Source organism: Numida meleagris, chromosome 7 (genome assembly GCF_002078875.1).
Source record: "Numida meleagris isolate 19003 breed g44 Domestic line chromosome 7, NumMel1.0, whole genome shotgun sequence".
Classification (NCBI taxonomy): Eukaryota; Metazoa; Chordata; class Aves; order Galliformes; family Numididae; genus Numida; species Numida meleagris.
The window spans coordinates 20,370,875-20,395,979 of NC_034415.1; the positions used below are offsets into that span (position 1 = coordinate 20,370,875).

A 25,105-nucleotide genomic window follows, 5' to 3' on the forward strand; every position below is an offset into this window, starting at 1 on the left:
CCCGTTCCTGGGTGTTCCACACGAAAGGTGCGCCTCGAGCGGCCGCGCATCCCGGCGCACAGCTCCCTGAGCCCTCCACCCGCAGATCCGGCCCGGGAACGCCACCTGGCGGGAATGGGGCTCGAACTCACGATCACAAAACCAATTCACTCCGCCTCCTCCCCCTCCCAACAACCCCGCGGTGCGTTCCCAAAAGGCTCCGGGCACTTCCGCTCGCGGCTTGGCGGGACCGGAAGTGGCTCTGCCCGGGCCCGTGTGCTGCTCGCACCGTCCCGGTGGCGGCGGAGCTGGAGCGGGTGAGGGCTGGAGGGGGCCGAGAAGCGGGGCTAGGCGGGTCCTCTGCGGATCTCCGCGGCCTCGGCAGCCCGCTGTGCTCTCAGCCGGCGTGGGGACGGCGTTCGTGGGGCTCGGGGGTGGTGGGGTGCGAGGGCCCGGTGTTGGGCCTAAGGGGCGGGGAGACGGCTGCGGGGGGGTATGGGTGAGTGTAGCGTGTGTGTGGATATGTGTGTATAGGCGTGTGTGTGTGTGCACTTGGGTCTGTATGTGTGTATATGTGTATGTTTGCACGTGCATGTATCTCTATGAGTGTATATATATGTTCTGTGTTTGTGTGTAGATGTGTATGTGTGCATTCAGGTCTGTGTGTATGTATAGATTTGTGTGTATATGTGTGTGCATGTGTTTAAATGTGTGTACGTATATGTTTTCATGTATATGTATCTATGTATGTGTAAGTGCATCCATGCAGTTCAATACACGTATGCACGTGTGTGTTTTTCAGTGGATTTGCCACCCCCAGGAGCTGCACACTGACACCAGCTCTTTGCTTTCCCCCTCCCCAGAGCTGGACAGGACGGTGGTGGGCAAAGCCAGCAGGCAGGTGGCGAGATGGCGACGGGTGCGGATGTGCGGGACATCCTGGAGCTGGGGGGTGTGGAGTCCGAGAACACGGGCACCATCAACAAGAAGGATATCATCAACTCAGATAAGGTGAACCGCTGCATCCACATGGTTGCTGCTTGTTTTCTGGGCTCTGATGGATCTGGTGTGTGGTGTCTGGGGTGGATATTTTGAGGAAAAATGGAATAAAGCATGTTCCTGTCATAGTGTGTTTGTTTTCAGGTTCCTGTGGTGTACCTAGACATGCCTGTAGGGCTCTGCTCCTGGATTCCTGTGGGTCTTAGTTAACTGTGCTATAGCATTTGGGGCAATATTTGAGCTGTAGCTGTGCAGATAGTGTTCTTGTGAGCTGGGCCTGGACCCAGGATGTTTTCGGCTGTCTCCAAAATTCCCGTCTTATGGGGGTAAGAGAAAAACGTGTTTACTGTCTAGCCCCCCAGCATACGTAAGTAATACAAAGCAGCTCTGCTTTGGAAGACAAAGACGTTGTCTGGCATGTTTAAATGATAAATATCCTCAAACCGAACAAGCAGTCCCCATATGGGCAAGCTGTGTGCCTGGGCTTTGGGACAACTGGGAAATGTTGCCTGTGGGAATGTGGGCAAGTTAGGAAATAGTTAAGGAAGTATGCTGCATTCTCTGTGGTAATATGCTACTGGGTGCTCTTGCCTCCTGTGTTTTAAATTCAGGCAAGATCTTGCTGTTCCATGCTTTGCAAGTTTTTGGAAAGGTCAGTTAACAGCTAATAATGGGATGTGGAGGTGCTTGGAGATGGTGCGGGGGAGATGAAATCCCCAGGGTTCTGTCTGTAGAGGATGTGGTCTCATTTGAAGTAAAGCCTGTGTATTGGTTGAAAACAACAACCCCAACAAAACGAAAAACACCCCCATCTCCCAGAGTACTTCCTTACTGTCTTTGCTTGCTTCCACTGGAATGTTTGGCTCTAAAGAGAACTGTAGTGCTTTCGTGACTGCCTTGCTGGGAATAGAGCACGTAGTTTGTAATTGGGGTAATGGCAAACTGATTACTCTCACTAATTAGAAGGTTGAAGTGTTACAATCGCCAATTATCAGCTGTTCTGGTAAAGTGTGTCCAGGAAGCAGCTCACTGGCTGGATTCAGCCTGTGACATTGTGCTGCTGAGTGCTCAGAGTTGTGAGTTCTTTGAGATGTATTTGTCCTTTGGCTAACTGAGAGCTGAACGAGTACTGTAAATATCTGTCCCTTTTGAAGTGGAAAACAAAATAGGGTTCTTGTCAAATTTGGCTGTCTGGTGGAAAGAGTGAGGAAAGGGAAGGAAAGTGGGAGGTTTTGGAAGGAGTGATGGAGGCCGTGTGCAGCTGTGAGCGAAGCATTTGGAATTTCTACAAAGTACAGAAATGAAATCCTACCAAAGGCATAAGCTGTTATCACAGAGAGAGATAAACATCAGTAATAACGGTGCAGCACTTGCTCAGGAAATAGTTCTGTTCTCAACTAGAAAAGAATCAGATTGATGTCTTTAAATCACAGGAGAACGATGAAGTACTTTCCAGTCCATTAGTGACTGAGAATAGTTTAAAAAAATTACTAGGCATAAAGAAAACCCAAACATTTAAATCAACAGGACCAGTTAATTTGCTCTCAGATCTGAAAAGAGCTGGCTGAGGTGATCTCTGGCTTGCTGACATTAACTTTTAATAAATCTGGAAATGCTGGGGGAATTTCAGAAGCCAGTATTCAGGCTGGTCATATAGTGACCCATGGGTAACTGCCTTGGTTGGCCTTATATTGCTCCTATGCAAAGTGATTGACAAGCTTGGAGAAAGGTACTTGATTAGGAGTGAAAAGGTGCTAATATAATGAATGTGTGTTATGAAGCTGTATGGAAAAGAGTTGTAGTCCAAGATAATAGCTTTTTTTTTTTTTTAATGGGATTTTGAATTTTCTTGATAGAAGTGACTGTCTATTCAATACAATTTATGTTATGGTGTTTTACTGTTACAAAATATTGTTATTTAACAGAGGTAGTGATACGGTTAACGAGTATATTGAAAGTAGCGATGTGGCAAGTAGTTAGAAAGACAAAATGCTCTGAACTACTCAGTAAATTTGGTCCACTCAAAGTGCACCTTGATAATGCAATAGTTAATGTTACTACTTTATAAAATTGTATAGGTGATGTAAGGTGAATTATGTCTTAGAAACCAGCAGCTCTGACAAGATTTTTAAGGGCTAGATTGAGTGGTCTGTCCTGAATTCTCAATATGAAGATAGTATGTGGGGGAAAAAAAAACAAAAACTAAACAAAAGCTTTGCTGTGTAAATGGGACACTTGAGACAGGAATGAGGGTTTACTTGTGTAAGTGATTCTTCTGTTAGTTTTGACATGGAGCTGCTGTAAGTTCAGCAGATCAAAGTGACAGGAGCTAGAAGAGGGTGGGAAGACATTTTTTACTACCTTTAAAAGTTAGAGGAGTCAGTTAATTAAACGTGTTAATACCTTAATGTGGAGACAGTACTTAGCTAGTGAAGAAAGGCTTGGCGTACCAGCCCATGAAAATTGCAGCCAGATTTCAACTTGCAACTGAAGTGCTTGTTTTCAGAAACACAGGTGTCTGAGTAGTGGTGAGCGCTGTCACTGAAAGCAGGCGTGCTTTGTCTGTCGATGTCTTCCACAGGAACTGGCACTTTTCTGGGGAAACTCAAGGTGTCTGAAAACAGATAGAAACGAAGAACGTAACAGAGCGTCAGCTTATGTAGTTCTGTGTGTTCCTTTGGGGATTGCCATGTCTGAAACTAAAATTCAAATATTTTGTTGCAGAAAAAATCCAAGAAATCTTCAGAGACACTGACGTTTAAGAGGCCAGAAGGAATGCACAGAGAAGTTTATGCACTCCTCTACTCTGACAAAAAGTAAGAGCTTAAGTTCGTCTGTACAGGTTGTAGAGTAGCCTGAGCTTTTGGTGGCATGGCAGTATCTGCATGTATCCACAGTCTTGCTTTCCAGAGTCATCGCCCGTTGTGCTTGGCTCACTTGCATGCCCCTCTCTTGGACGTTCGTGAACAGTGCCTTGCCTCTCTTCTAGATTTGAGGGGTTTGTTTTGCATATGACATGAGTTAGGTCCATGTGCGATTAGGCCAGTGCAGTCAATGCAGTATTATTATCTCTGTTTATCTAGTTCTCTTCTGTTTGTGGCTGGGAATAGCGCCTGCTTTTACTTTTGCAAAGAAAGTTCTGCTGCATCCTGTATTTGGCTTGCTCTGGGTTGGGTCCTTGCCCCAAAGGGTTCTTGCATAGTTTGCTTTCCAGGTGATTGTGTTCACGCTTAGCCATGCAGTGCATTCTGTCCTCTGATGCATGCAGCTTTCAACTTACGCAATGAAAATTATTTATTTGACAGTATGTAATCATCTCCTCATCCTTTTTGCCTTAGAGGTTTTGAGCTGTGCTTTAAGCTTACATCAGCGCTAATCTAGAGTTGGCTTAGAGAAATTTAGAGTTAGGTGCTGTTGTATGACCAGCACTGGAGTGTCATGGAAGAGCTGAGCGTATTAGCATTGCAGTCTGGGAAGCACAAATCTTGGAATAAGGTTTAAATTCAGGTTTTCCAACCCTGGACGCTGTGGTGGGAAATCGTATCCTGAGTCTGAACTCTGGGTCTGTCCCAGCCTTCTCCCTCCTTCTCTTCATCTGGTACTTGTCTCCACCACAGGGATGCACCTCCACTGCTGCCAAGCGATACAACTCAGGGCTATCGAACAGTCAAAGCAAAGCTAGGGTCCAAGAAAGTCCGGCCTTGGAAGTGGATGCCCTTCACCAACCCAGCGAGAAAAGATGGAGCAATGTTCTACCACTGGAGGAGAGCAGCAGAGGAGGGAAAGGACTACCCATTTGCCAGGTTCAATAAAGTAAGTGGGGGCACTTTCAAACAAAAGCATATAAATAGCAGCTGGGAGCTATCCTTTGATCAGCCTTTTGAGTATCCAGACAGGAAGCTGGTTCTTTCAGTGTGCGAAGGCTGAAATAGATCTGGCAATTGCATTTTAAATTGCAGCATGACCTGTAGCCTTGTAACCTCAAACTATGAAGTCTCCAGATCCTGGAAGCTAAGTGGGCTCAGTATGTGGTCAGAGCTTGCCAGGGGTGCAGTCACCAATTTGGTAAAGAGGCACAGTACCATCTAATTAGCTTCTTAACCAATGTCCTCTCCCTGATTACAAGCTGTGGGTAGTAAAAGAGGCTCTATTCTGAGTGAGGCATTGAAGTCATAAGTCTTGTTATCTTGCCCAGTATGAAAAAATTCACTTGTAGCTTCTTGGCCAAAATGCTGGCTTGCAGCCTTTTGGCCAAATTCCAGCGCAGATACTGAATTACATCACATTCCTCTGAAATTGCTCCTGTAGTATCAGTGTGGTGCAGTACCCTGTTCTTTGCATCTTATATGAAATTATCACAATGTGTTGTTATAATCTCCTGCTGTCTTTTGTCCCAGATGTATCGGCTTTGAGTGGTTAGTGCTTTCATGTGCGTACAGAAAGGAAGCTACATCAAGATTTATATTTCAAAGTCAGGACCTCAAAAGTTAGGATGGAGCAGACTTAGTATGTTTCTATAATGCAATTTAACCCTCTTTATGATGCAAACCTCAAGGAGGAAGGGGAAAAAAAAAAGCATGCGATCACATGATTCCACAAAAGCTCTGCTTGTATGTAACTGTATACAACATTTTAAGTTTGCAACCCGTAGAGCATCAGCACTAACAAAGTCTGGCTTCCTGCAGAGTTAAGTGGTTGGTTGACCTTGTATGTTAGAAGGCTCAGACTCTGACTGATGCTTTCTCTTTTGTTGGGACACTGGTAAGAGCCTCCTGTGGTATCTCTTCTCTGATGTCTAGGGTGGAAGTATGAAACAGGACTCACTTAGTCGAGGCACCTACCTAGCTGTCTGCGTGAAACTTTGGGAATACAATTATCTCTAAGACTCTACCTCTGTAACAGTTTTCGACTGAGTTCAACCAAGTTTATCAGAGGGGGCCATGCTTGGGTGTTGTAATTATATGATTCTCGTTTCCTTAACTTTATCACGTACTGTGAACAGGCAGAACTGTCTTCAGCAAGGCTGCAGCCTTTAGATTAGTGGTACAGACCTCTGCCATCTGCGTGCACACACACAACTATATAATATTCAGGGCAAGTTGTTATCCTTGCTGTGGATCTGTGGTGGGGGAGCATAGAAGGCACCCGTGTGGAGGTCTGCGGATATTTGCTACGTCATAGCAATTTTGTTTTTCCATACTCTTCTCCTGGATCCTTCTTGCATACATGATACCTTGCCTTTGTCTCTCACTTCTGTTAATGAGCCCCCTTTCCTTTGTAGACTGTCCTGCTGGTCACTCAAACTCTTAACTCCACTCCTGTGCCACTGCTCAGTTGCTTTGCCTATTCTCTGTGCTCCCAGTTTCCCACTCAGATCTGCTGTGAAATAAGAGCATAAAAGCAGTTTCACTGGTGTCAGAGCGAAGGCTTGCCTTGGCCAACATTCTCTTTCTGGCTACTGCTCATAGAGGCTTGGAGAAAGAGTATGAGAAGGGGGCAAATCAGAGCATTTCTGCTAGCTTCTGCTGGTGTTTTGCTTGGGGCTTAACTTCAAATTTGTTTTTAATAGTGAGCGCCTTCAGGGCAGAAATCTGCTTTGTGAATATTCTACGGCAGTGAGTTCTGCAGGTTAATTTTGTGTAGTGCAAAGAGGTGCTTTCGTGTTGTTCAAAACTGCTATCTGTGTGTTTCATTTGATGCCTTTGAGCTCTTGTGTTACAAGACAGTGAACTGTCCTGTGTACAGTGTTTTCCATGCTTTGACATTCCTCTGCCCTCTGTTCTCACATATCCTTTCTTTGAAGATGGGTGGGCTGTGAGTGCGTGTTGCTGTTTGTGGGTTTGCGCTTTGGCTGTGTTTCTCTTTCTCTAATCATTTTTACTCTTCAGTTTGTCTTTTCACTGCTGCTTAGCATTGTGCTGGTGTTTTCACAGAACTGTCTCATGGCTCCAGGATCTTTCCTGAGCACTTTCAGCTAATTTAAAGCCCATCATTGTATGAGTTTGTAGTGTGAAATGTAGGACTGAGAGGGGTTTTCTGGGCCATTGAATCCTTGTCTTGTCTGTTTCAGGCCCTGCACCATTCAGTCCCTTTCATAAACTGATCAGGTTCCATTCGTTGGAGTTTCCTGCCCTTGTGCTTGCTTGGGAAGCTGTTCCAGTCACTGTCTGCTCTGTTTCTCATTTCCATGTTAAATTCTCCATGTTAAATGGGCTTTTTTTTTTTTTTGCGAGCCAGTTTCTTTGTATTAGTTGGTTGTTTTTTTTTTTTCCTTCCTGTGAGTATTCTTTGCATTCCATCCAGCATGCTTGAAGCCTGCAGTCAGATCTCTTTCAGGCTTCCTTTACTAGGCTTCTTTCTCATCCAGTCTGCGGGGAGAGGACAAGCTCCCCACCCCATTACTCATCCTCGTTGCTCTTCTCTTTACTTGTTCCCATTTCAGTTAATCTTTTCTGAGTGTTGGTCAGTAAAGCTGTAGTTGGTATTCCAGATGAGATGTTGTTATGCATCTGAAGCCCTTTCAGTTTCTGCTGGAAATCCTCTTGGGGACTCTGGTTTGCATTTTCATGGCTGCATTGCATTTGAACTGATGGTCATCCCATGTCTCAGGCTTCCCATCTCATGAGAGCTCATCTTCTTACAGGAGACTTGCTCCCATCACTGCGGTGCTTAATTGTGTTCCTCGTACTCAGGAGTCTCTTCCCATTTTTGCTGATTCACTCTTTGAGTTGTTTCATTGCAAATTCAAATACTGAGTTGCATGGCTATGAGGTGCTAAAACTTAAGTGACTTATACAAGGAACCAAAGTAACTCCCATAAGTTATCTCTTTGAAGGACTCCCCACTCTGTAGGCTGTCCATAGCTGAGGAAGCCTGTGAGCTACTGAGAGACAGGCTGAGGAGGTGTTTGGGGACTGCTCTTTGTTTGTCTCATTCTCTTCTATGACCAAGGATCTGCCACCTTCCTTGCCATCCTCTGCACAGGGCCATGCTCTTTTCACGTGTGCATACTACTGTAAAAAAATATATATATTTATGAAGAAGTATATAGGGCATCCTATGGTGTCTAGTAGGATGGTTTTTCTTTTGATGGAAGTAGTGCTTGAAGGCTGAGGTGCGTGCAGTGTATCTCCAAGAGATATTCTTCACCTTTATTCTTCTGTGCCTAAGTGCTGGAAGAAAGGCAGGAGATTGAAAGAGGCTGTATGGAGTTCATGGGGATGAGTTTTCTGCTGTAGGACTCAGGAGGGCATGGAGGTTTTGAAGTGTGTGTGCTGCTTACATGCATGTGATGTTTTCTTGTGGAGGCAAGACCTCATCAGGCAGAGCAAGGTTCCACTGCAGAAGTGGTAAGGGAGGAAATGACTTACTTTAAGTATTTTTATTGTTCCTTTAGTAATGTAAGGGAACACTTTGTAACGCTTGTGCTCTGGTTAGAGCCTTTGCAGAGCAATTCTAAGCAGGGGAATGTGGTGTGGGTTTGGCCATTTAGGCACCTGGGATCGACTCCTGTTTGTAGCTCTGCTGGGGAAAAGGGTAGATGAGGAAGGGGAGGCAGAGTAGTTTGCCAAGCTTGCAGGTTGCAGTTGTACTGCACCTGGTCTTTCAGATCTTCATATTTGGTGTGGATTGTGCTGTGAAAGAAGTGAGTTGTGTATCAAAGCAGGAAGTATGCTGAGGAATAGGAGCCCTCTCTTTGTCTATCCTGTTCCTCCCAAGCAGTAAGCATGTCCCAGCTCAAGTAGAATCAACTGTCAGAGCAGCTGATGCCAACCTATTGGTTCTGCTGCGTGGGAGGAAGGGAGGGAAGCTGGCCCAGCCTTGATTTCACTGTCACGTTTACGTGGTAGTTTTGCAACCTGTTTTCGGGATGTGGGCTGGTGACTCTGCCTATGTCTGCCACTTGAAGTAGGTTTCAGCCTACCAGGCAGTAAGTAGTTCCTGAATGTCATGTTTGTGGTGCTGAGATCCCATGTTGTTCCTTATAAATTCCTCTGCCTGCTGCTACACTTTCTATCAGGGCACATTGCTCAGGATCCTGGCAGCACTTCCCTGATCCTTCATCCCTCCTGTCAGCCTGCTGCTCTTGCTCTTGGCCCCAGAATTTCAGCCCCTACCAGCTGGCTATGTGAGAAGGGCAGCGCTGTAAGAGAGCTGCCATGTTTTTCTTTTCCCTGCTTAGACAGTGCAGGTACCTGTCTACTCAGAGCAGGAGTACCAGATGTATCTCCACGATGATGCGTGGACCAAAGCAGAGACAGACCACCTCTTCGACTTGGCTCGGCGTTTCGACCTACGCTTCGTGGTGATTCATGACCGCTATGATCACCAGCAGTTTAAGGTGAGTCCCAAGGGCCAAGGTGCTGCTGGCAACTTGCTGTTACAGCACGTGCAGGGCATGCTGCACTGCAAAGAGCAAATTACCCTTTATATCAACTTAATTAGGGCAAAATAATGAATTATTGGCAGCAGGGAATATTGAATTTCCAGCACAGGGTATTGCTGCTTGTTTTGTTTGTAATTAAATCCAGTGTGACTTGTGCTCATTCCCTGTTGCATTTTATTAGAAAGTTAGGTTTGTCCCTGCCAGGAAAACGACTCAGCATTCCCCAAAGATAAGGCGGCTGGGGAGTTTGTTTAACTGAGCAGGATAGGTGTCCTCTGTTGTAGTCTCAGCCCCGGGAGAAGAATCTTCTCATGTTCCCTTGGAAGACTGGGATTCTTCTCTTGTGCTACTCCTGACCTGAGGTTTGATCTGGGTGCAGGCTTCTGTCATCTCTCTGGTGAAGTAGAGACCATCAGTAGCGTGAAGATGCAACCCTGGTGTCATGGTTCTAAATCTCCTGTAACCTCTTGGTGACTTGGCAGTGATGTGATTCCCACAGAAAGCCTTCAAGAGCTGGTGGCTTTTGTTGCCCTCTGAAACTTTCAGACGAAGAGCATGTAACAAATTGGAGTAACAAGAGCCTGCCCAGTTGGTGCTTGTGATAAAACATGGCTTAGGTTCCACGTAATGTTGGGCAATGAATTGTTGGATGCCTTCTTGGCTGTGGCTTAAATAGCCATTGTCTGCAGCAGCTCAGAGGAGGCCTCTGGTGTGTTTGTCAGTTTCCTGGTAGCACATTTACTTCAGAGGTCTGGCAAGGCTCCCTGCTAATCCTCATCCCAGGTGTTGTTTTACACCCAACCTGACATCCTTCAGCTAGCGCGTCCTTATCTGGCTACTGTACAATGTTTTGCTTGGTTCTTTCATAACATAGTCCTCTTATGATGTCTTCCTCAGAAAAGATCGGTGGAAGACCTGAAGGAGCGGTATTACCACATCTGTGCCAAGCTGGCTAATATTCGTGCAGCTCCAGGCACGGACCTGAAAATCCCAGTCTTTGACGCTGGCCATGAGCGGAGGAGGAAAGAACAACTGGAAAGGCTGTACAATAGGACACCAGAACAGGTAATGGGGAAGAGAATATTGCTGACCCCAAAATATCTATGCCAGGCTTATTAAGTCAGTGGGTGGATGAAATAGGCCAAAAGGTGGGAAAGGGAAAAAAAGAACAAGAAAACAGCAGCACCTAAGTACTGCTTTTGTTTCTGGGATTTTTAAAGGATACAAAGGGTCAATAACTAAAGAGTCTGTCTGTACAGGTGAGAGAGCTGGGTAAGCAGAGTTATGTCCTCTGGTAACTGCTAGTACCTTCATTGTGACACTTACTGTTCCAGTCCTCTGAACAGAACCACGTTCTCAGATCAGTGTCCTTAGATATCAACAGCATGTGTGGAAAAAACTTTGAGGGTTATGGAGCACTGGAGCAAGCACCCCAGAGAGTCTCTGGAGTCTGTTTCTCTGGAGATATTCAAAACCCACCTGGATGCTTTCCTGTGTAATCTGCTCTAGGGGACATGCTTTAGCAGGAGGTTGGACTAGATGATCTCCAGAGGTCCCTTCCAACCCCTACAATTCTGTAATGTTTCATAATATCCTTACGCGCTGAATTCATTCCGGTTCCCATAGACTCCCAGTGAGCACGTACCATCTCCAGGTCTAACAAAGATGCTGAGTCCCGTGAGGGAGAGAATTATTTCCTTTGGAGTATAAATCTTGCCAGAACTTATCAAAGATTATAAATTGACATGCTTAGTTTTCCTCTCTGTTGAAGCGGTGTAATGGTCCTGGGATTTAGAGATTAAGGAGCTGCGTGTTCCACAAAGTTTGGGAAGCTCCTTTTCTGTTAGGTGGTTAATCTAATGACAAGTTCATGTGTGTAATGACTTAGCTTGCCTTTCCCACGTATATTGGTGTGCTGATATTAGATGTAATGTAATTACATGTCTGAGGGGAGGGGAGCCAGCTTTTCTTGCCACTGCATTTGCACCTATAGCATATTTGAGCTTTCTTACCCTTCTGTCTGTGCTCAGTCTCCTTGTCTGAAGGGGAGATTAATCACTCATGATTGCTGCTGAAGGGTGGACCACGTATGTTGCCATACTGTACCTGCTAGGTTGTAAACTGTCACACTGTGCTCTGCAGAGCATAATGTGCTCTATAAATCCAAGCCCTCTGCTTAGGCAGGGGAACTTAAAATCATTTGCAGGCTGATCCAGGGCACGGTTGTTATCAGTAGATGGCCCCCTTGTCTTGCTAGGCCTCCTCTGCTTCTCTGATTGCTTTTCTGTGCTCTGGTCTGCAGGTGGCAGAAGAAGAATATCTCATTCAGGAGCTCCGCAAAATCGAAACCAGAAAGAAGGAGAGAGAGAAGAGAACACAAGATCTGCAGAAACTCATCACAGCCGCTGACACCACCACGGAGCAGAGACGCGCTGAACGAAAGGCTCCCAAGAAGAAGCTGCCGCAGAAGAAAGAGACAGAGAAGCCTGTAAACATTTATCTTTTTTCTCCCTTCTTTATGCGCTGGCTGGGTAACATGTGTTTGCTTCAGCAATTCTACCATGATCAGGCTTTCAGCATTTTAGGGGAGAGTGGCTGATGACTGCTTTCTGGCAGATTTTTTTTGGATGAATTTTGGAAGGAGGAATAGTCTAAGTCAGCCATTTTCAGAGAACTCTAGAATGCTCTCTGTCTCTCTCCCATCTGAAAAGTGCTGGTTTAAATCATGTTTTCCTTTCCCTACCTGAGAAACAGGATGAAATGGTGTCAGCCAACCATTCATGCCTCGTGGCAGAGAGAAAAACATCTGTCTCCGCTCTCCCTAGGGTGTCCTGCTACTGCTGTGCAGGGTTGTCACACAAACCCATTGTCTTTCACGTGCCTTCTTTTCCTGGTCCAGGTTTTTCTTGCCCTCCACGCTCCTGGGTCTCAGGAACATTTCCTCAAGCTGATTCTGTGTCTCTCTCCTGAGCCTCAGCTGTGATCGGAGCAATCCTGCTGAGATGCTGCGTCCAGTCTGGGCCCCTAAGTACGGGAGAGACGTGGAAAGAGTCCAACAGAGAGCCACCAAGATCATAAATGGAGTAGAGCAGCACCTCTGCTACGAGGAGAAGCTGAGGGAGCTGGGAAGAGACGAGGCTTGGGACAGGGGAAAAGATGGTGGATCTTGTCAATGTCCATAAGTACGTGTAGGGAAGATGCACAGAGGGCAGAGCCAGGCTCTTGTCAGTGGTGCCCAGTGCTGGGACAAGAGGTAATGGGCACAAACTGGAACGCAGGAGGTTCTGTCTAAACATCAAGAAACACTTCTTTGCTGCGTGGGTGATGGAGGGTTGGAATAAGATGCCCGGAAAGGTTGTGAAGTCTCCCTCCCTGGAAGTCTTCAAAAGCTGCCTGTACACAGGCCTGGACAGCCTGCTCTGGGGGGCCCTGCTTAATCAGATGACCTGCAGAGGTCCCTTCCAGCCTTTCTGTGATACTCCTGCATTATGGGAGCTATTGTTTCTCATTTCTTCCCAAGACAAGATAAAGAAGCCCAGAACACAGAGTTTGATTCACATTTGATGTTACCTTGATCTCATTTTCTGGAAAGAGGGCAGTGTGAACTGAACTAAAATCAGCACTTTTGGTGGGAAGGGGCTGTTACATCATCTCAGATATTTCTGTCTAATCACTAGTAATTCTTGTCCATCCACGTTGTGATCAGAGAACACTTGTCATCATCCTCCAAAAGGTTCTGTGCAGAGAAGGGAGAGAAGTAGTGAGTGCTAGGCAGTTATTGCCCAGTGAAGTGTTCCTAATAGCCACCACTACCTTAAAACTTTCCCCCAGCACCCCAGCCAACGTCATGGCTGTAGTAGTGCTGGGGACATTGTGCGCTGAATTCCCTTGAGGGCTGATCTGGTAAAGCTTACCCACTTGGCTCCCTCTGAATAAAGCAGCTCATCATTAGTGGTAACGACAAAAAGGTGGTGGTGGAGAATAGGACTGGGAGGATGCTGTGAATGCCAAGGTGAGGGAATCTAGCACTAAATGGCTGTGGGACTGGTGCCTGTCTGCAGTCATGTGCTGGGTAGGCACGCCGAGGTGGGCAGAAAAGCAGTTTCTGTTGTTGCACTAGCATCATTTCAACCATGACAGAGTCCATTAGGAGTCAATTACCAACCATAGCCGGGAAACGTTACGAAAAAAATTGCATTTTAACTAAGAATTTGAATCGGGAGCTGCATCAGCATCATTTCAACAAAGGAAAATCATTTACCAAAGAGTCAATTGAGGTTGAAGCGTTTACAGCATGTACAGGCACGCGAGGCAAAAGAACTCATTTAATTGCTTATGTTCTGAGTGCAGAGTTGTCTCAGCTAAGCCAACAATGCTGATTTACCCTCACTGCTTGTGTCAGGGTGTTCAGCAACAGACTGGGGAGCAGAGTTCAGGGCATCTGGAAGCTAGCCTCCATCCACAGGAAGCAGAGAGGACTGGTTTTTGATTGCAGCCCTCTCTGTCTCTAATAATGTAAGGAGAGAGACTCTGCAACCTGCCAAAGCTCAAAGTGATCCCCTAAAAGTTGAGAGTTAGAGATTACTTTGTCCACCATGAGCATGTTTAGAAAATTCTTCCTGAGGCCTCTGGTGACTGGAGTGACCAGAGATAACAAAAAATTTAATGCCTGGCCATGCAGAGTGGTTTGCAAGGTGTTATCTCCAGACGAAGATGTATAGGTAGCTGATACAGCAGTGGGAGTCAGTGGCAGGGAACTTGAAGAATTGAGTCACCGTCCTTCAGCATCTTTTGTGATAGTGGGGCAGCGCTCCGTTGTGTCAGCCCTGTCTGGAATGAACAAAGAGCAAGCTGCAGAGCCTCTTGCTGAGAAATGATGGAGCAGCAAGGCGAATGCTGTCTCCAAAGAAATTGGGAGATTTGAGATTACTCTTCCTTTTGGAAAAATATGATTGAGTGTGCATTTTGCAGAGAATGTGGCTATTGTTAGATTCAATCATGAGTATCACTGACCCATCCAGGGGGCCCTGTACTCTTGTATGCAAAGGGTCCGGCAGATAGCCTGGTTTAATCACTTAAAAGTATGCTCACCTCTTGCTTTGCTCAGCAGCACAGATGTTTTTGGGATTCCATTTATTTTTTCCATTTTGCTTAACTGCAGCTGTATGCTGTGCCGTCAAGCAGCAGCATTAGAAGTTTGCTTTCTCATATTGCTATGCTTAAAATTTGAAGCGGGGAAGAAAGAGAACTGTCTAATTAAAGGACAAATGGGAAAATGTGTGTGAACAGCAGGCTTCCCTGGAGGGGTGCAGTCCTTATGATCTGTACGTCCTCGTTAGTGGGTTCATATCTGCAGATCAGAAGTTTCTCAGCTCTTACCTTAGAGAACTTGCAGATTTGGGAAGTCTTGGGCTGTTTTGATCAGTGAAACGGGCCCAAGTAAGATAGGGGTAATATTTTGCAAATATGCATGTGTTGGTACCACCATTTAGGGTTAGGGTTTATGCTCATTAGATGGGTGTAAGGCTTTGTGGAGAGCAGTGCTTTTAAAACAAACTAACAAAGTGCTTGGCTCTCCAGAGGTACCTTCAGCCCAAGTATTTTTCTCTGTGAGTTTGTTTGGGATTTTCCTCTTCCCTGGGCTCTGACATGTGGCCATGGCAGGTGGTTCTGTCAAAGGAAACAGCGTTTCCCCTTCAGATAGTGTCTCTATCAAATGTTGTGTTTTTTGTTTCCTTCATCAACACATCCTGTTTCGATCTCTTTCAGGCCGTTCCTGAGACTGCTGGCATCAAGTTTCCTGACTTCAAATCTGCAGGTGTCACGCTGCGAAGCCAGAGGGTAGGCTGTTGTTCTGGTCCCCTGGGACCTCTGTTAATATCTTTCAGTCTGCCTGTTCTCCTTTTATAGCTAAAGAAAGTCAAGATCTTGCCTCTAAAATAAGAAAGGAATTCCATAAATGTGGAGACTCAGAAACCAGGAATGCTGGCTCTGTGAAAGCCAGCACATTGCCTTGCAGGGGCACCTGAGCTTGCTAATGTTTGTGACTGGTGTGTCCACGCTGCTGTTAGACACACGTGGCAGACACAAATGGAGCTGTCTAATCCAAGCAGCTTGCAGCCAGATGTCACAGGCCATGTAGAGCACGTGCCTTAGTAGATGAGAAGGTGCATTTAAGGACTGGATCTTCAGATTATGGCTTGAAAAGAGAGAGGGACATAAATGCATCCAATTTTTAGCCTTTTTATTACCAGTATCTAGCTTTGGAAAATATGTGTGGGAAAAGCACCTTTGTTCATCCTGTGGTGCAGATATCTCTGAGAAAAGAACTTTCTTGCTGTTTTATCTGCAAGACTTGAGATCTGTCTCTTAGCGACACATTTTGGGATACAAAGTCAGGTGAAGCTGCCTGGCTGGCTGAATGTTTTCAGGGGAGTTTTGAGAGCAAAATCCTGTTTGCCCAATACAAATCTGGTTTCTTTTTCTAACCAAATAAAATAATCCTTAGTTGCATTATTGCAGCAAAGGTGGAAAATTAGGTTCCTTGCCCTTCACGCTCACTTTCTAGATCACTTTAAAGAGTATTTTATGGGATGCTGCTTTCATGTCAGAATAGTTTCAGATCTTGTTGGGAATACCCCGGGGCTGTTAATAAAGATGTGTTGGGGATGCTGCTGCTTTAACTTGTAGGTGTACATGCACGTTAAAGGTGGTATGCCTGTGCAAAGCCACTGCTGGGGCACCCCCTTAGTGCAGAAGTGCCACCACCTGCAGGTTACCTGTGTGAAAAGGGGCTGCAGCCTTGAGGAAGAAGAAAAACCCCCAAACAAAACAAAACCTCTGCCCCCCCAAAAAAACCAACCAAACAAACAAAAAACCACCAACAAAAAAACCAGCAAGTGATGGGCAATACTGCAGTGTGTGTGCTGAGATTTATGGAGGCATGGCAGATGTGTTCACCAGCACTAAGATAAATAGAGTAATTTATGGAGATTGATTTAGATTTTGGAAACTAATAAGTGATGGTTGATCTTTCTTATTTTTTTTCCCCTGAAAGAGAAGCTGAGCAATAACTTGTGAGTGTTGGAACCATCTGGCAAAGCCAGCACCCTTTTTGTGTGCCAAACAGCACAATTCAGATCCCATCCTTAGTGAAATGCATGCCACAGGCTTCTCCCGGTTCTTTTTAATGCTTAGAAAATGCAGTGGTAAGCTAAGGCATGGCAGTCTGCTCCAGGATCTTTCAGCCTACAGTAATCCAGGCCCCTGAGATGACCTAGAGCAACTTCGTATGCTCTGCTTAAAGTTTTTGAGGTGGATGCTGGTATTATAAGTACCAATCGTATGCAAATTTATAAAGATTGCATATCACTGGTCTAGATGGAAAAAACAGCACTTTGCTGCTTGGAAACATGAGTCTTCCCTCCAAGCCAGCAAAATGAATTCATTTGTAGTCTTTAGTCAGTTGCCTGGGTTCCTTATTTAATTCTTCCTTTTTTTTTTCTTTTTTAAATGAGAGCTAATAGGTTGACTTGCTTCACTTACGGGTGATGGGGAGAACTGATTACGTGAGGTCAGTGCAGGCCTTGTGAACTGGTGAGAGGTGCTGAAGTGCTAAGTGGTGTAAAGTAGAGCTGACAATCCATGCTAATCCAAATACTCGTGGGATTTCCATGACAAACCCTCTCCACACCCGTGGTGTTGGCTTGGTAAGAGTGGGAGCTGGCTAGGGCTGGTGGGGGAAGGGGTGTTCTGTTCTGGAAACCTGGACTCTGGCAACTTTCAGTGTAAGACGTTTGACCCTGAGCACGCTGGAAAATGGTTCCTAAAGGAATGTAGGAAAAAAGGAATTGTGATATCCTGCAGTTCTTTTGCCTGAAGACTTAAAGGGTTCCTCACCTAACGGCTTCTATTGTCCTCTCCATTTTGTACTTTGCCATCATGCTTTACACCTTCATGATTAGGTGCAGCTGGATTTTGCACTGAGAACAGGGACTCAACCGCTGTTGCATGTGAAAAACGTGTCATGCCATCCCAAGGCTAGTAGCACTTACTCTTTGATTAGAGATATTCTTTTATTTCCTGTGGATTTACAATTAGTCTGATAACTTGAGTTAAAATTAATATATAGAAGTGTGTCCTTGAAGAAGAAGTTAGCGGTCTGTATTCAACTTAATTTGTTCCCAGCAGTTTTAATGACGGCAGCTCAGGCTTTTCAAATTCCCCCTGTTGTTAAGGCTTACAGAAATCTTAGGCACAGGCTGAATTTGAAGACTTTTTTTTCTAGGATTAATGGTCACTTACAGCCATTATTCTTCATAACTGAAAGTTTCTCCTTCAGCAGACGCTGAAGAGTAATCTTCTCCAGTGAGTTCGACAAGCTGCCTTCTTTCACAATGGTTTCAGTCTCCTATTGTTCTCCATAGGGCTGTGGCCACAGGCAAAGGAGGCCGCAGCCCCTGTGCCCTTGCTCTGCATGGGATTTCCCCTCTGCCTCCTGACAGCACAGATTGTGAGTTTCTCTAATGGCAGTGGGAAGCTGGGCATTATGAAAAGCTTCATCTTAATTCAAGTCGGTGTATTGCCTTGGTGCCACTGAGAACGGGAGGAGGTAGCAGATGTTTGGGAAAGGAGTAAAGCCTTTCATGAGTTCCTTGAAAAGGAATTTTACACCTTTGCCTTTGGTGTTAGTAAAGCTGTTATGAAAATAACACCAGGAATGTATTATTAATTCTAAGTGTTGCTTCTAGAAAGCTTCCTGTTATACCAGCTCTGCTCAGCTGGGAGGGCAGGTAGCCAAAGAGCCAGAGGAAATGAGAGATGAGTAGGGAATTTGTATGGGGAAAGGAGAGGAAGAGACTGGAGGGAAAGCAGGGAGCCACGAGGAAGGCTTTGCTGAGGGCCTGCCTGAAGGGAAGGAAAATGAGAGCTGTTAATCTTGAATCTTTTCCAGGATGCAGCCAAACCAACAGTAACCGCACGTCTGTGATCTGTGCCATGCGTTGCTTCTGCAGGGCAGAGCTGGGTTTGGTTTGAACTCACCACAGTGTTTCTGTGTCAAGTCATGTTCAGCTTCAAGTTTAACCTTAGGCTTCATTTTGTTCAGAGCATGCTTTGGCATACTTAACTTCTCTTCAGTGTTTTCCCTTCAGTCGCTCGTTTTCTCTCTCAACTTTATCCGCACATTTTAAGTTATAATTAGCTAGTGCTGTTGAACAGTGACAGTGGTGCTTTTAGGAAGGAAGGTGATGGATGCAAAAGGATGGACATTTGTCCCTATTCCTGCGTGTTTGAAGTATTGATCTGTGTCCTTGCTCTATTGTCACGGCTTTGGAAACAAAGGAGCTGTAAGAAAATCTATTGAGTGATGTCTCATGTGGTAACAAAACAGAACTTGAGGGTGAAAAGGAGTTTGTGGAGGTCTCAGCCCACGGGAAGGACTGAGGGATCCTCCAGCTCGGTCATTCAGAGCTGGCCATCTTCTCTCAGGAAGAGCTTTCAGCCAGCAGGGCGGCCCTTTCTGCCAGCCAGCATCTTGTAGACAAATTGCCCCTCGAACCAATTAATAAAAGTCGAGGAAGGAAAATTTTCAAGTACAGCTTTAGTACCCATTGATTCAAATATTCACACTCACCAGCTTTCAAATATTTACTAGCCAGCTGAGCGTTCTGTTTTTAGCACTGATTAATGAGTAAGAATTTACTGTGGTTGTAGGGGGAATGTGTGTGTGTGTGTGATTTCTTTTCCATCTTTTTTTTCTTTTCTTGGAGTATGAACTGAGTGCTCGCTGCAGCACTGAGATGAATGATACTTGAGGGGAAGATGGGGTTGTGTGTGTGTGTGTGTTTATCCTCCCTATTTGGTCTGACTCACAATTAAATGGCCAAGCACAGTGCCTGTTTACTCTGTAGCAGAGGCTGTTGGCTCTGTTCCTTGCCTGTCATTAATGCAAACCCAGACCTCATCGGCTGTGACCATTTGAAACATCTGTCTGTCCTGTGATCAATACTGTCCCTTCAGAGGTTTAGCTTTGGAAGCAGTTCCATAAAATATCAGTTTATTTGGATTTGATAAATTTAATTACTTGGAGCAATTAATAATTTATTTGTTTTGTATTGATTGCAGTCCAAGGCATCTCGGTAGGATAGTCTGGTGGTGGTCAGCACGCTCTTATTAGGTAGGAAAGTTTATGTTTCCAGGTCTGAACTTCGCATGCATCAGTTAGCTGAATTGTGCTTGTTGCTTCTGCTAGCAGTTTTTCAGTAGTGAAGCTGTAAATTTTGCACTCTGCAAGAGAGTGGGAGAGAGTAATTTCCATGGGGAGCCTGCCAGAGGCACGAGAGGAGGACGGCATGCTCGTTTCTGTGAATAAATGTTATGAACAGATCGCGCAGGCTGGATCAAATTCATGTGGTGGCATTACCATGTCCATGTTGTATTACATGCCCTTTAATTAGGTCTAAGTGAGTGCTGGTGCGTTTCCTAATTAAGTGCATGCCTGTAAAGACCGAAATAGGATGAAAATGTGGGAGTATTTATTTTTAAAGATAGAAGGGTACAACATCTCGAATGAACTAGCGAAGGTGAATGCAACACGCTTCTGCTGTTGGCATTCTTAACTAACCTGCAGGGCAGTTAATGTTAAATTGCTGGAAGAAAAATGCATCCCTCACCATTTTCATCTAGCTCTGTGCTGTGCAAGAGCGTCTGGACCAGAGCCTTCGTAGCCTCTCGGGTGGGAAGAGAGCACTCTGGTGCAGTAATGGGCTTTCTAAAATAAGAGTAGGCGTAGTCCTCCAGCAAGTGAAACGGGTTTCATCTGCTAGGAGGACTGAAGTACGGGGTTTGTGTTTATGCACAGTAGATTTGGGAGTTTGTGAGGTACGTCTGACTTCAGTCCAAAAACAAAACCTGAAATAACCGTTCACAAAAGTCAGCGTAGACGTGTTTTCTTCAAGTATTGTTTTATTTAGCATTAAGCCTCGCCGATGGGCGCGTGCCATCCCAAAGGGATCGTGGTGTTCAGTGTCCTATGCTGCATTGTAGGGTTGGCGTGGCGCTATGATTTTTTGATTTCATTTTTATCTTTCCTAAATCTCAGTCTGGCGGATCAGTGGGCACTGGTGTAAGACATGGGGTCTGTGGCTGTAAGCTGGGGCAGGGAAGAGCGTGTGCGTTCATCGAGGCAGAGAATACCTGGGTAATCTCAAACTTTTCCAACTTTTGCACATACCTATTGTAATTACCCATCCGCTTCTCCTCGCACCGCTTTAGTTCTGAGCAGTTAAGCACTTTAAATTTCCAGAAATGTGCACATTCGTACTTGAAATTGAATTTCTCTGTTGGGGTCTTTTAAATTCCGGAGCTCTAAAGGCGAAAATACTTAATATGGTTCTTTCCTTCCTTGAGTCTTAAAACCGTGCAAAAGTGGAGGCTCTCTGTTCCTGCAGAGTAGAGCTGTGCAGCAGGGAAAAGGCTGACCTGCTTTCCCCATCTTCAGCCAGAAAATGCAGACAGCGTTATTCATCTGAAACTTCAGCGCTCCGTCTTCCTGGAAACCCACTAAACAACTCAGTACTCTAAAGACGTCCATGAAGGAAGTGCCTAATGAGAAAGTTTTCTTGAATGGCTGCTGAAATCCACTAAGAAGGTGGTTTTCAGTGTCAGCAAGCTGCATTATAAGGCTAAACAAGGGTCCTGGTGCGTAAAACCACAGTTTATAGCTGTGCCGACACAGGGCAGAAGTGTGGAGTTCTCGGGATGAACGGTTTCAGGACATTTCATTGAGGGTTGGCAAAGGAGGACTTCAAGGAAAAGACTGTCTTGAAAGTGAATTAAATTGGACTGCAGCATCAGGGAGGGTGAAATGTCATGTGGAATGTCCAAATAACCATTGATTAATCATTGAAAAATCATGGCTTTTGGTGAGAGACCAAACAACATCAGCGCAGGGTTTTGGGGGTGATGTTTTGAGTGCCAAAAATGGAGCATTTACAAGAGCAGGACATTCAAGATGATCGTAGAAATAGAACCACGCGTGGGATGTCGCTGAGTCTGTCCTTGTAGGTTCTGCAGGCCTGTCCCAGATCCCCATGGCCGTTGCTACCTGCCAGCTGGTGACGCTGCGAGACGCAACAGGGCATTGCAATTACACGGACTTCATTACTCTTCCAAAATCAACTCAAATACATTTATGACTGTGCTTAAAAGTATTACCGTAAATCATGAGAATTGAGTGGCACACAGAAACAAATGAAGCGAGTCCGTTTGGGGAGGCTGTGTCTTCAGTTATTTCTTATCGTGTTTGTTCATTTAATGAGTTTTGCCGATTTGCAATTAATTTGCAGTCGGTCTCTTAGCCATTAGTGTGAATTAGCAAGGTTTTGTCGGCGGGATGTCTCGAACATTAAATAAAGGCATAGAAAATCCTGTATCATTTGGAAGCTCGGCACGGTTTCCCTGGAGCAGGCGAGGCTTGTCTCTGCGCAGGGAGGCTCTGGGGCACCGTGGTGTTGGTTCATGCAATTTTCTGTGACTCTTTATTTATTTTTCTCCTGGTGCACGCGGTTCATGTGTTTAGTGCGGGTTGTTTATAGCAAGGACAAAGGATTGCAGTCCTTAAATCAAAAGCGACGTCGGTGTAATTATAAGCGCGGGCTGGTGTTGCGAGGAGGGCTGTAGGGAGAGGCTGTCAAAGGAGTAGAGCATCCAAAATATAGTAACCTCAAAAATCCCAGCTAATCAGTTTTCTGACTAGAGCAATCTGTTTCCCAGGTATTATTATTATACGGGGACTTTAAAGATAATAAATAACAGTAATAGTCTGGTATAAGGAAGGAAAGAAAAGGGCAAATGCCATTCACCTCGGAAGCTGTGGTTGCTCGCCGGAGTTCTCCGAGGAACATAATTTCCCTTATCCCCTGCAGAGGGCTCGGTCCACCACAATGCCTGGAGCATCCCAGGAGCTGCGGGGTAAGCACCGAGGTTGCCCTGAACGTTGCTTTGTGGTAATGCAGAGATACAGCCTTCAGGCACCACCTATCCCAGTGCGCTCATCTGTAGCCAGGGAGCTGTGCTGCGACCCGCGGTCCCTGTGGGCCGCCTCATCCCTCGGCAACGAGGGCAGCTGATGCAGCACTCCCAGCACATCTCTGGGCAGCTGCTGAAGGCATCAGAACAAAGGAGGCTTGCTGAAGTAAGCTTGGGCCTCTCTGAGCCGTGCAGGACACGAAGACTTCTCCCCTGCAACAAGGCAGCCCAGCTAACGGACCCTGGCTAACAGATTATCAGCAGCATTTGAGTAATAGACTGCTCATTTAGTTTTAATACATTTTGCATAGAGAGCAATCAGCCTTCATCAGTCTTAGAGATGAATTGGCTTAGCCAGCTAAATTCTAAAGATATTAGTCTGACAGCAGCCACATAAATCATAACATTTTCTTAATGATGGTAAAATTAAAATATACTCTTGCTTTGAGAAACCAATGAAGCCTTCCTCTTCGCAGGGCAGATCCTCCTGCCTGAATTAAAAGGAAGTTTAATTGATGTGTTTTTAAACTAAACAAACAGCCCCATTCCTCCTCAGCATCTCTGGTGTTCCTTTATTTGTAGTGAAATTAACTTGTGCTGTCTGTCCCTGCCCCATCCTCTAATCTTCGGGAGCGTCAGTAGAGGCCTCAGCTCGGTGTTCATTGACCAGACTCCGTTGGACAGGAGCAGGGCACGCAGTTACTTACACTTGAAGGTTTTGCCAGAGCAGCCGTTTGTGTTGCTAACAGTTCCTTGAGCTAGTGAAAGCCTCCTCAGGGAAAAGCTTGTGCTCCTCCTCGAACCAACAAACCAAGACCTGCTGTCTGTCTGCCTAGCCAGGCGTGAACTTTTCTGATTTCTTGTCCCGTGTTCCTGCGGTTGACTTGAAGTCCAGAATGCTGTTGTGACAAAAGGGCATCCTGTCTCTAGCTAGGAGGACCACGATGTGGGTGCTGGGGGCGAGAGTGAAGACAGACCCTCAGGGCTCTGAAAATCGTGCAGGTGCTGCGTGTCCGGGTCTCTTCAGTGGCCCCACAATGCTGGTTCTGTTAATGGTTTGTGCCCTAGAAGTCAGGGACAGCACAGGCAGAGCTGCACTCCCTCTCTTAAAAGTTTTGGGTGGTTACTTGTGGGGCAGAACAGTTGTCTGGACCGAAGCCTCTTGCTCTCAGGAACATCTTCATGATGCTCCAGGCTAGCCCAGACACTGAGCCAGAGACCCTCAGGGTATAAAAATGGGACAGAGGTGCCCTCCAGTCCTCGGCTGCAAATGTGGGGTGGAAAAGCTGGGGCTGTGGAGCTGCGGTAGGACGTACCCAGCCGTAGCTGGAGGGCCAGCAAGGTGTGCATTTAGGTGTTGGGCACCGCTGGGCTGTGAAACCCCTTTCTCCTGGTCTGTCTTTTAGCTTTGTCGAGGAAAGAATGTACTTTCATTTGTTACCGGCTGCATCCACGGGGCTTGGAGCCCTGTTGTCCCTGCCATATTGCGCCAGCTGCGTTTGTGCAGCTTGTCATCTAATAAACGCTCGGTCTGAGCAGCTCGCACTCCTGCTAGAGCCCAAATGAATGCAGAGGAAGGACCCTGCTAAGTGTATGCATTCTTCCTCTCCTGGCCAGCTCCGATTCCCTTTCATAGCTCACATCTGATGCTTCCTCTCTCACCTAGCCCCTTAGCTCCGATGTAAATGTGTGTTCACACTTCCGCCAGTCAAGTAACTGTGCTCTCTCTGTCTCTCCCCTTTGTTATAAAGCCCGCTCTGTAAATGAATCCCACAGGTCTGGGGCTCAGCAGGTAAAAGGAGAAGTGAGTCTGTTAGCGCATGAGTCTAATCAGGCCGGCTAAAGCGAATAAAGTAGGGCAGCATTGCACATTAGCCACTGTGTAAATGAGCCCTTTGATGGGCTGGGCACCGCGGGAGAGGGTTTGAAGCCAAGAAGAACTTTTGTTGTTAATTCAGTGACACATGGAAACTGTAAAACAGCGTGTCTTGCACACACACGAGAGAGAAAATAAAAGCCTTCGCGACCGGGCTTTTCAATACCTGCCCTCGGACCTAGTCTGAAAACTTTCAGCCCCTGTCTCCTTCTCTTACCACTTGATTTTCCTTTCTTTCCCTTTCTTTTTTTGTTCCCCCTGCACTATAAAAAGAAAAGCTCTCTTGCCTTTTGAACTAGACGGCTGTGAGTGAGGGCTATCTCTGAGCTGTGTGGCTCTGTTACCTTTGTGTTCCAGATGAAACTGCCAAGCTCGGTGGGACAGAAGAAGATTAAAGCCCTGGAGCAGATGCTGATGGAACTCGGAGTAGGTGAGTAAAGGGGGCACGCGAGAGAGAAAGAGACACACAGAGCTAGCCTTTGTTCTTGAGATGGGCTATTTTTTCCCCTAGTAATACAGCCAGTTTCTTGAATAACAGTATGTGAATGGTTTTTAAAATATTTTATGTGTTTAAAAAAAAAAAGAGAAAGAGGGTAAAAGCCAGAACAAGATGCACAGGGCTTTTTTTTTTTTTTTTTCCTCCCAGTAGAAAAATGTTTTAAAAGACCCTTTGTTTCTCTCTTGTTTGGGTCTTTTTAACTATCAAGAGAGGCAGCGCAGTATTAGGAAGGCAAATCTCAGCCTTGCCGGGAGAGGTACTTCTAAGTGCGTTAGTGACCATGGCACACACATTGTTCAGGGCTGCCCTGTCTCGCTTTCAAGCTTCGTTTCCTCTT

At 45.8% G+C, this 25,105-nt stretch overlaps 1 protein-coding gene across 3 annotated transcripts in view; it reads left to right on the plus strand.

Moving 5' to 3' along the window:
• Nucleotides 203–25,105, plus strand: part of DMAP1 (DNA methyltransferase 1 associated protein 1) — a 29,589-nt gene continuing 4,686 nt past the window's right edge. Inside the window, exons 1-9 of one of the 3 annotated variants that reach the window (XM_021404029.1) lie at nt 203–296; nt 843–990; nt 3,703–3,794; nt 4,596–4,791; nt 9,161–9,319; nt 10,262–10,429; nt 11,667–11,852; nt 15,134–15,205; nt 24,627–24,699. In XM_021404029.1, the coding sequence (XP_021259704.1) occupies nt 889–990; nt 3,703–3,794; nt 4,596–4,791; nt 9,161–9,319; nt 10,262–10,429; nt 11,667–11,852; nt 15,134–15,205; nt 24,627–24,699 (1,048 nt within the window). In that variant the 5' untranslated portion in view covers nt 203–296; nt 843–888. Of the gene's footprint in view, nt 297–458; nt 479–781; nt 991–3,702; nt 3,795–4,595; nt 4,792–9,160; nt 9,320–10,261; nt 10,430–11,666; nt 11,853–15,133; nt 15,206–24,626; nt 24,700–25,105 lie in introns of those variants that run through there. The other 2 variants (XM_021404030.1, XM_021404031.1) reach the window with 2 other exon arrangements.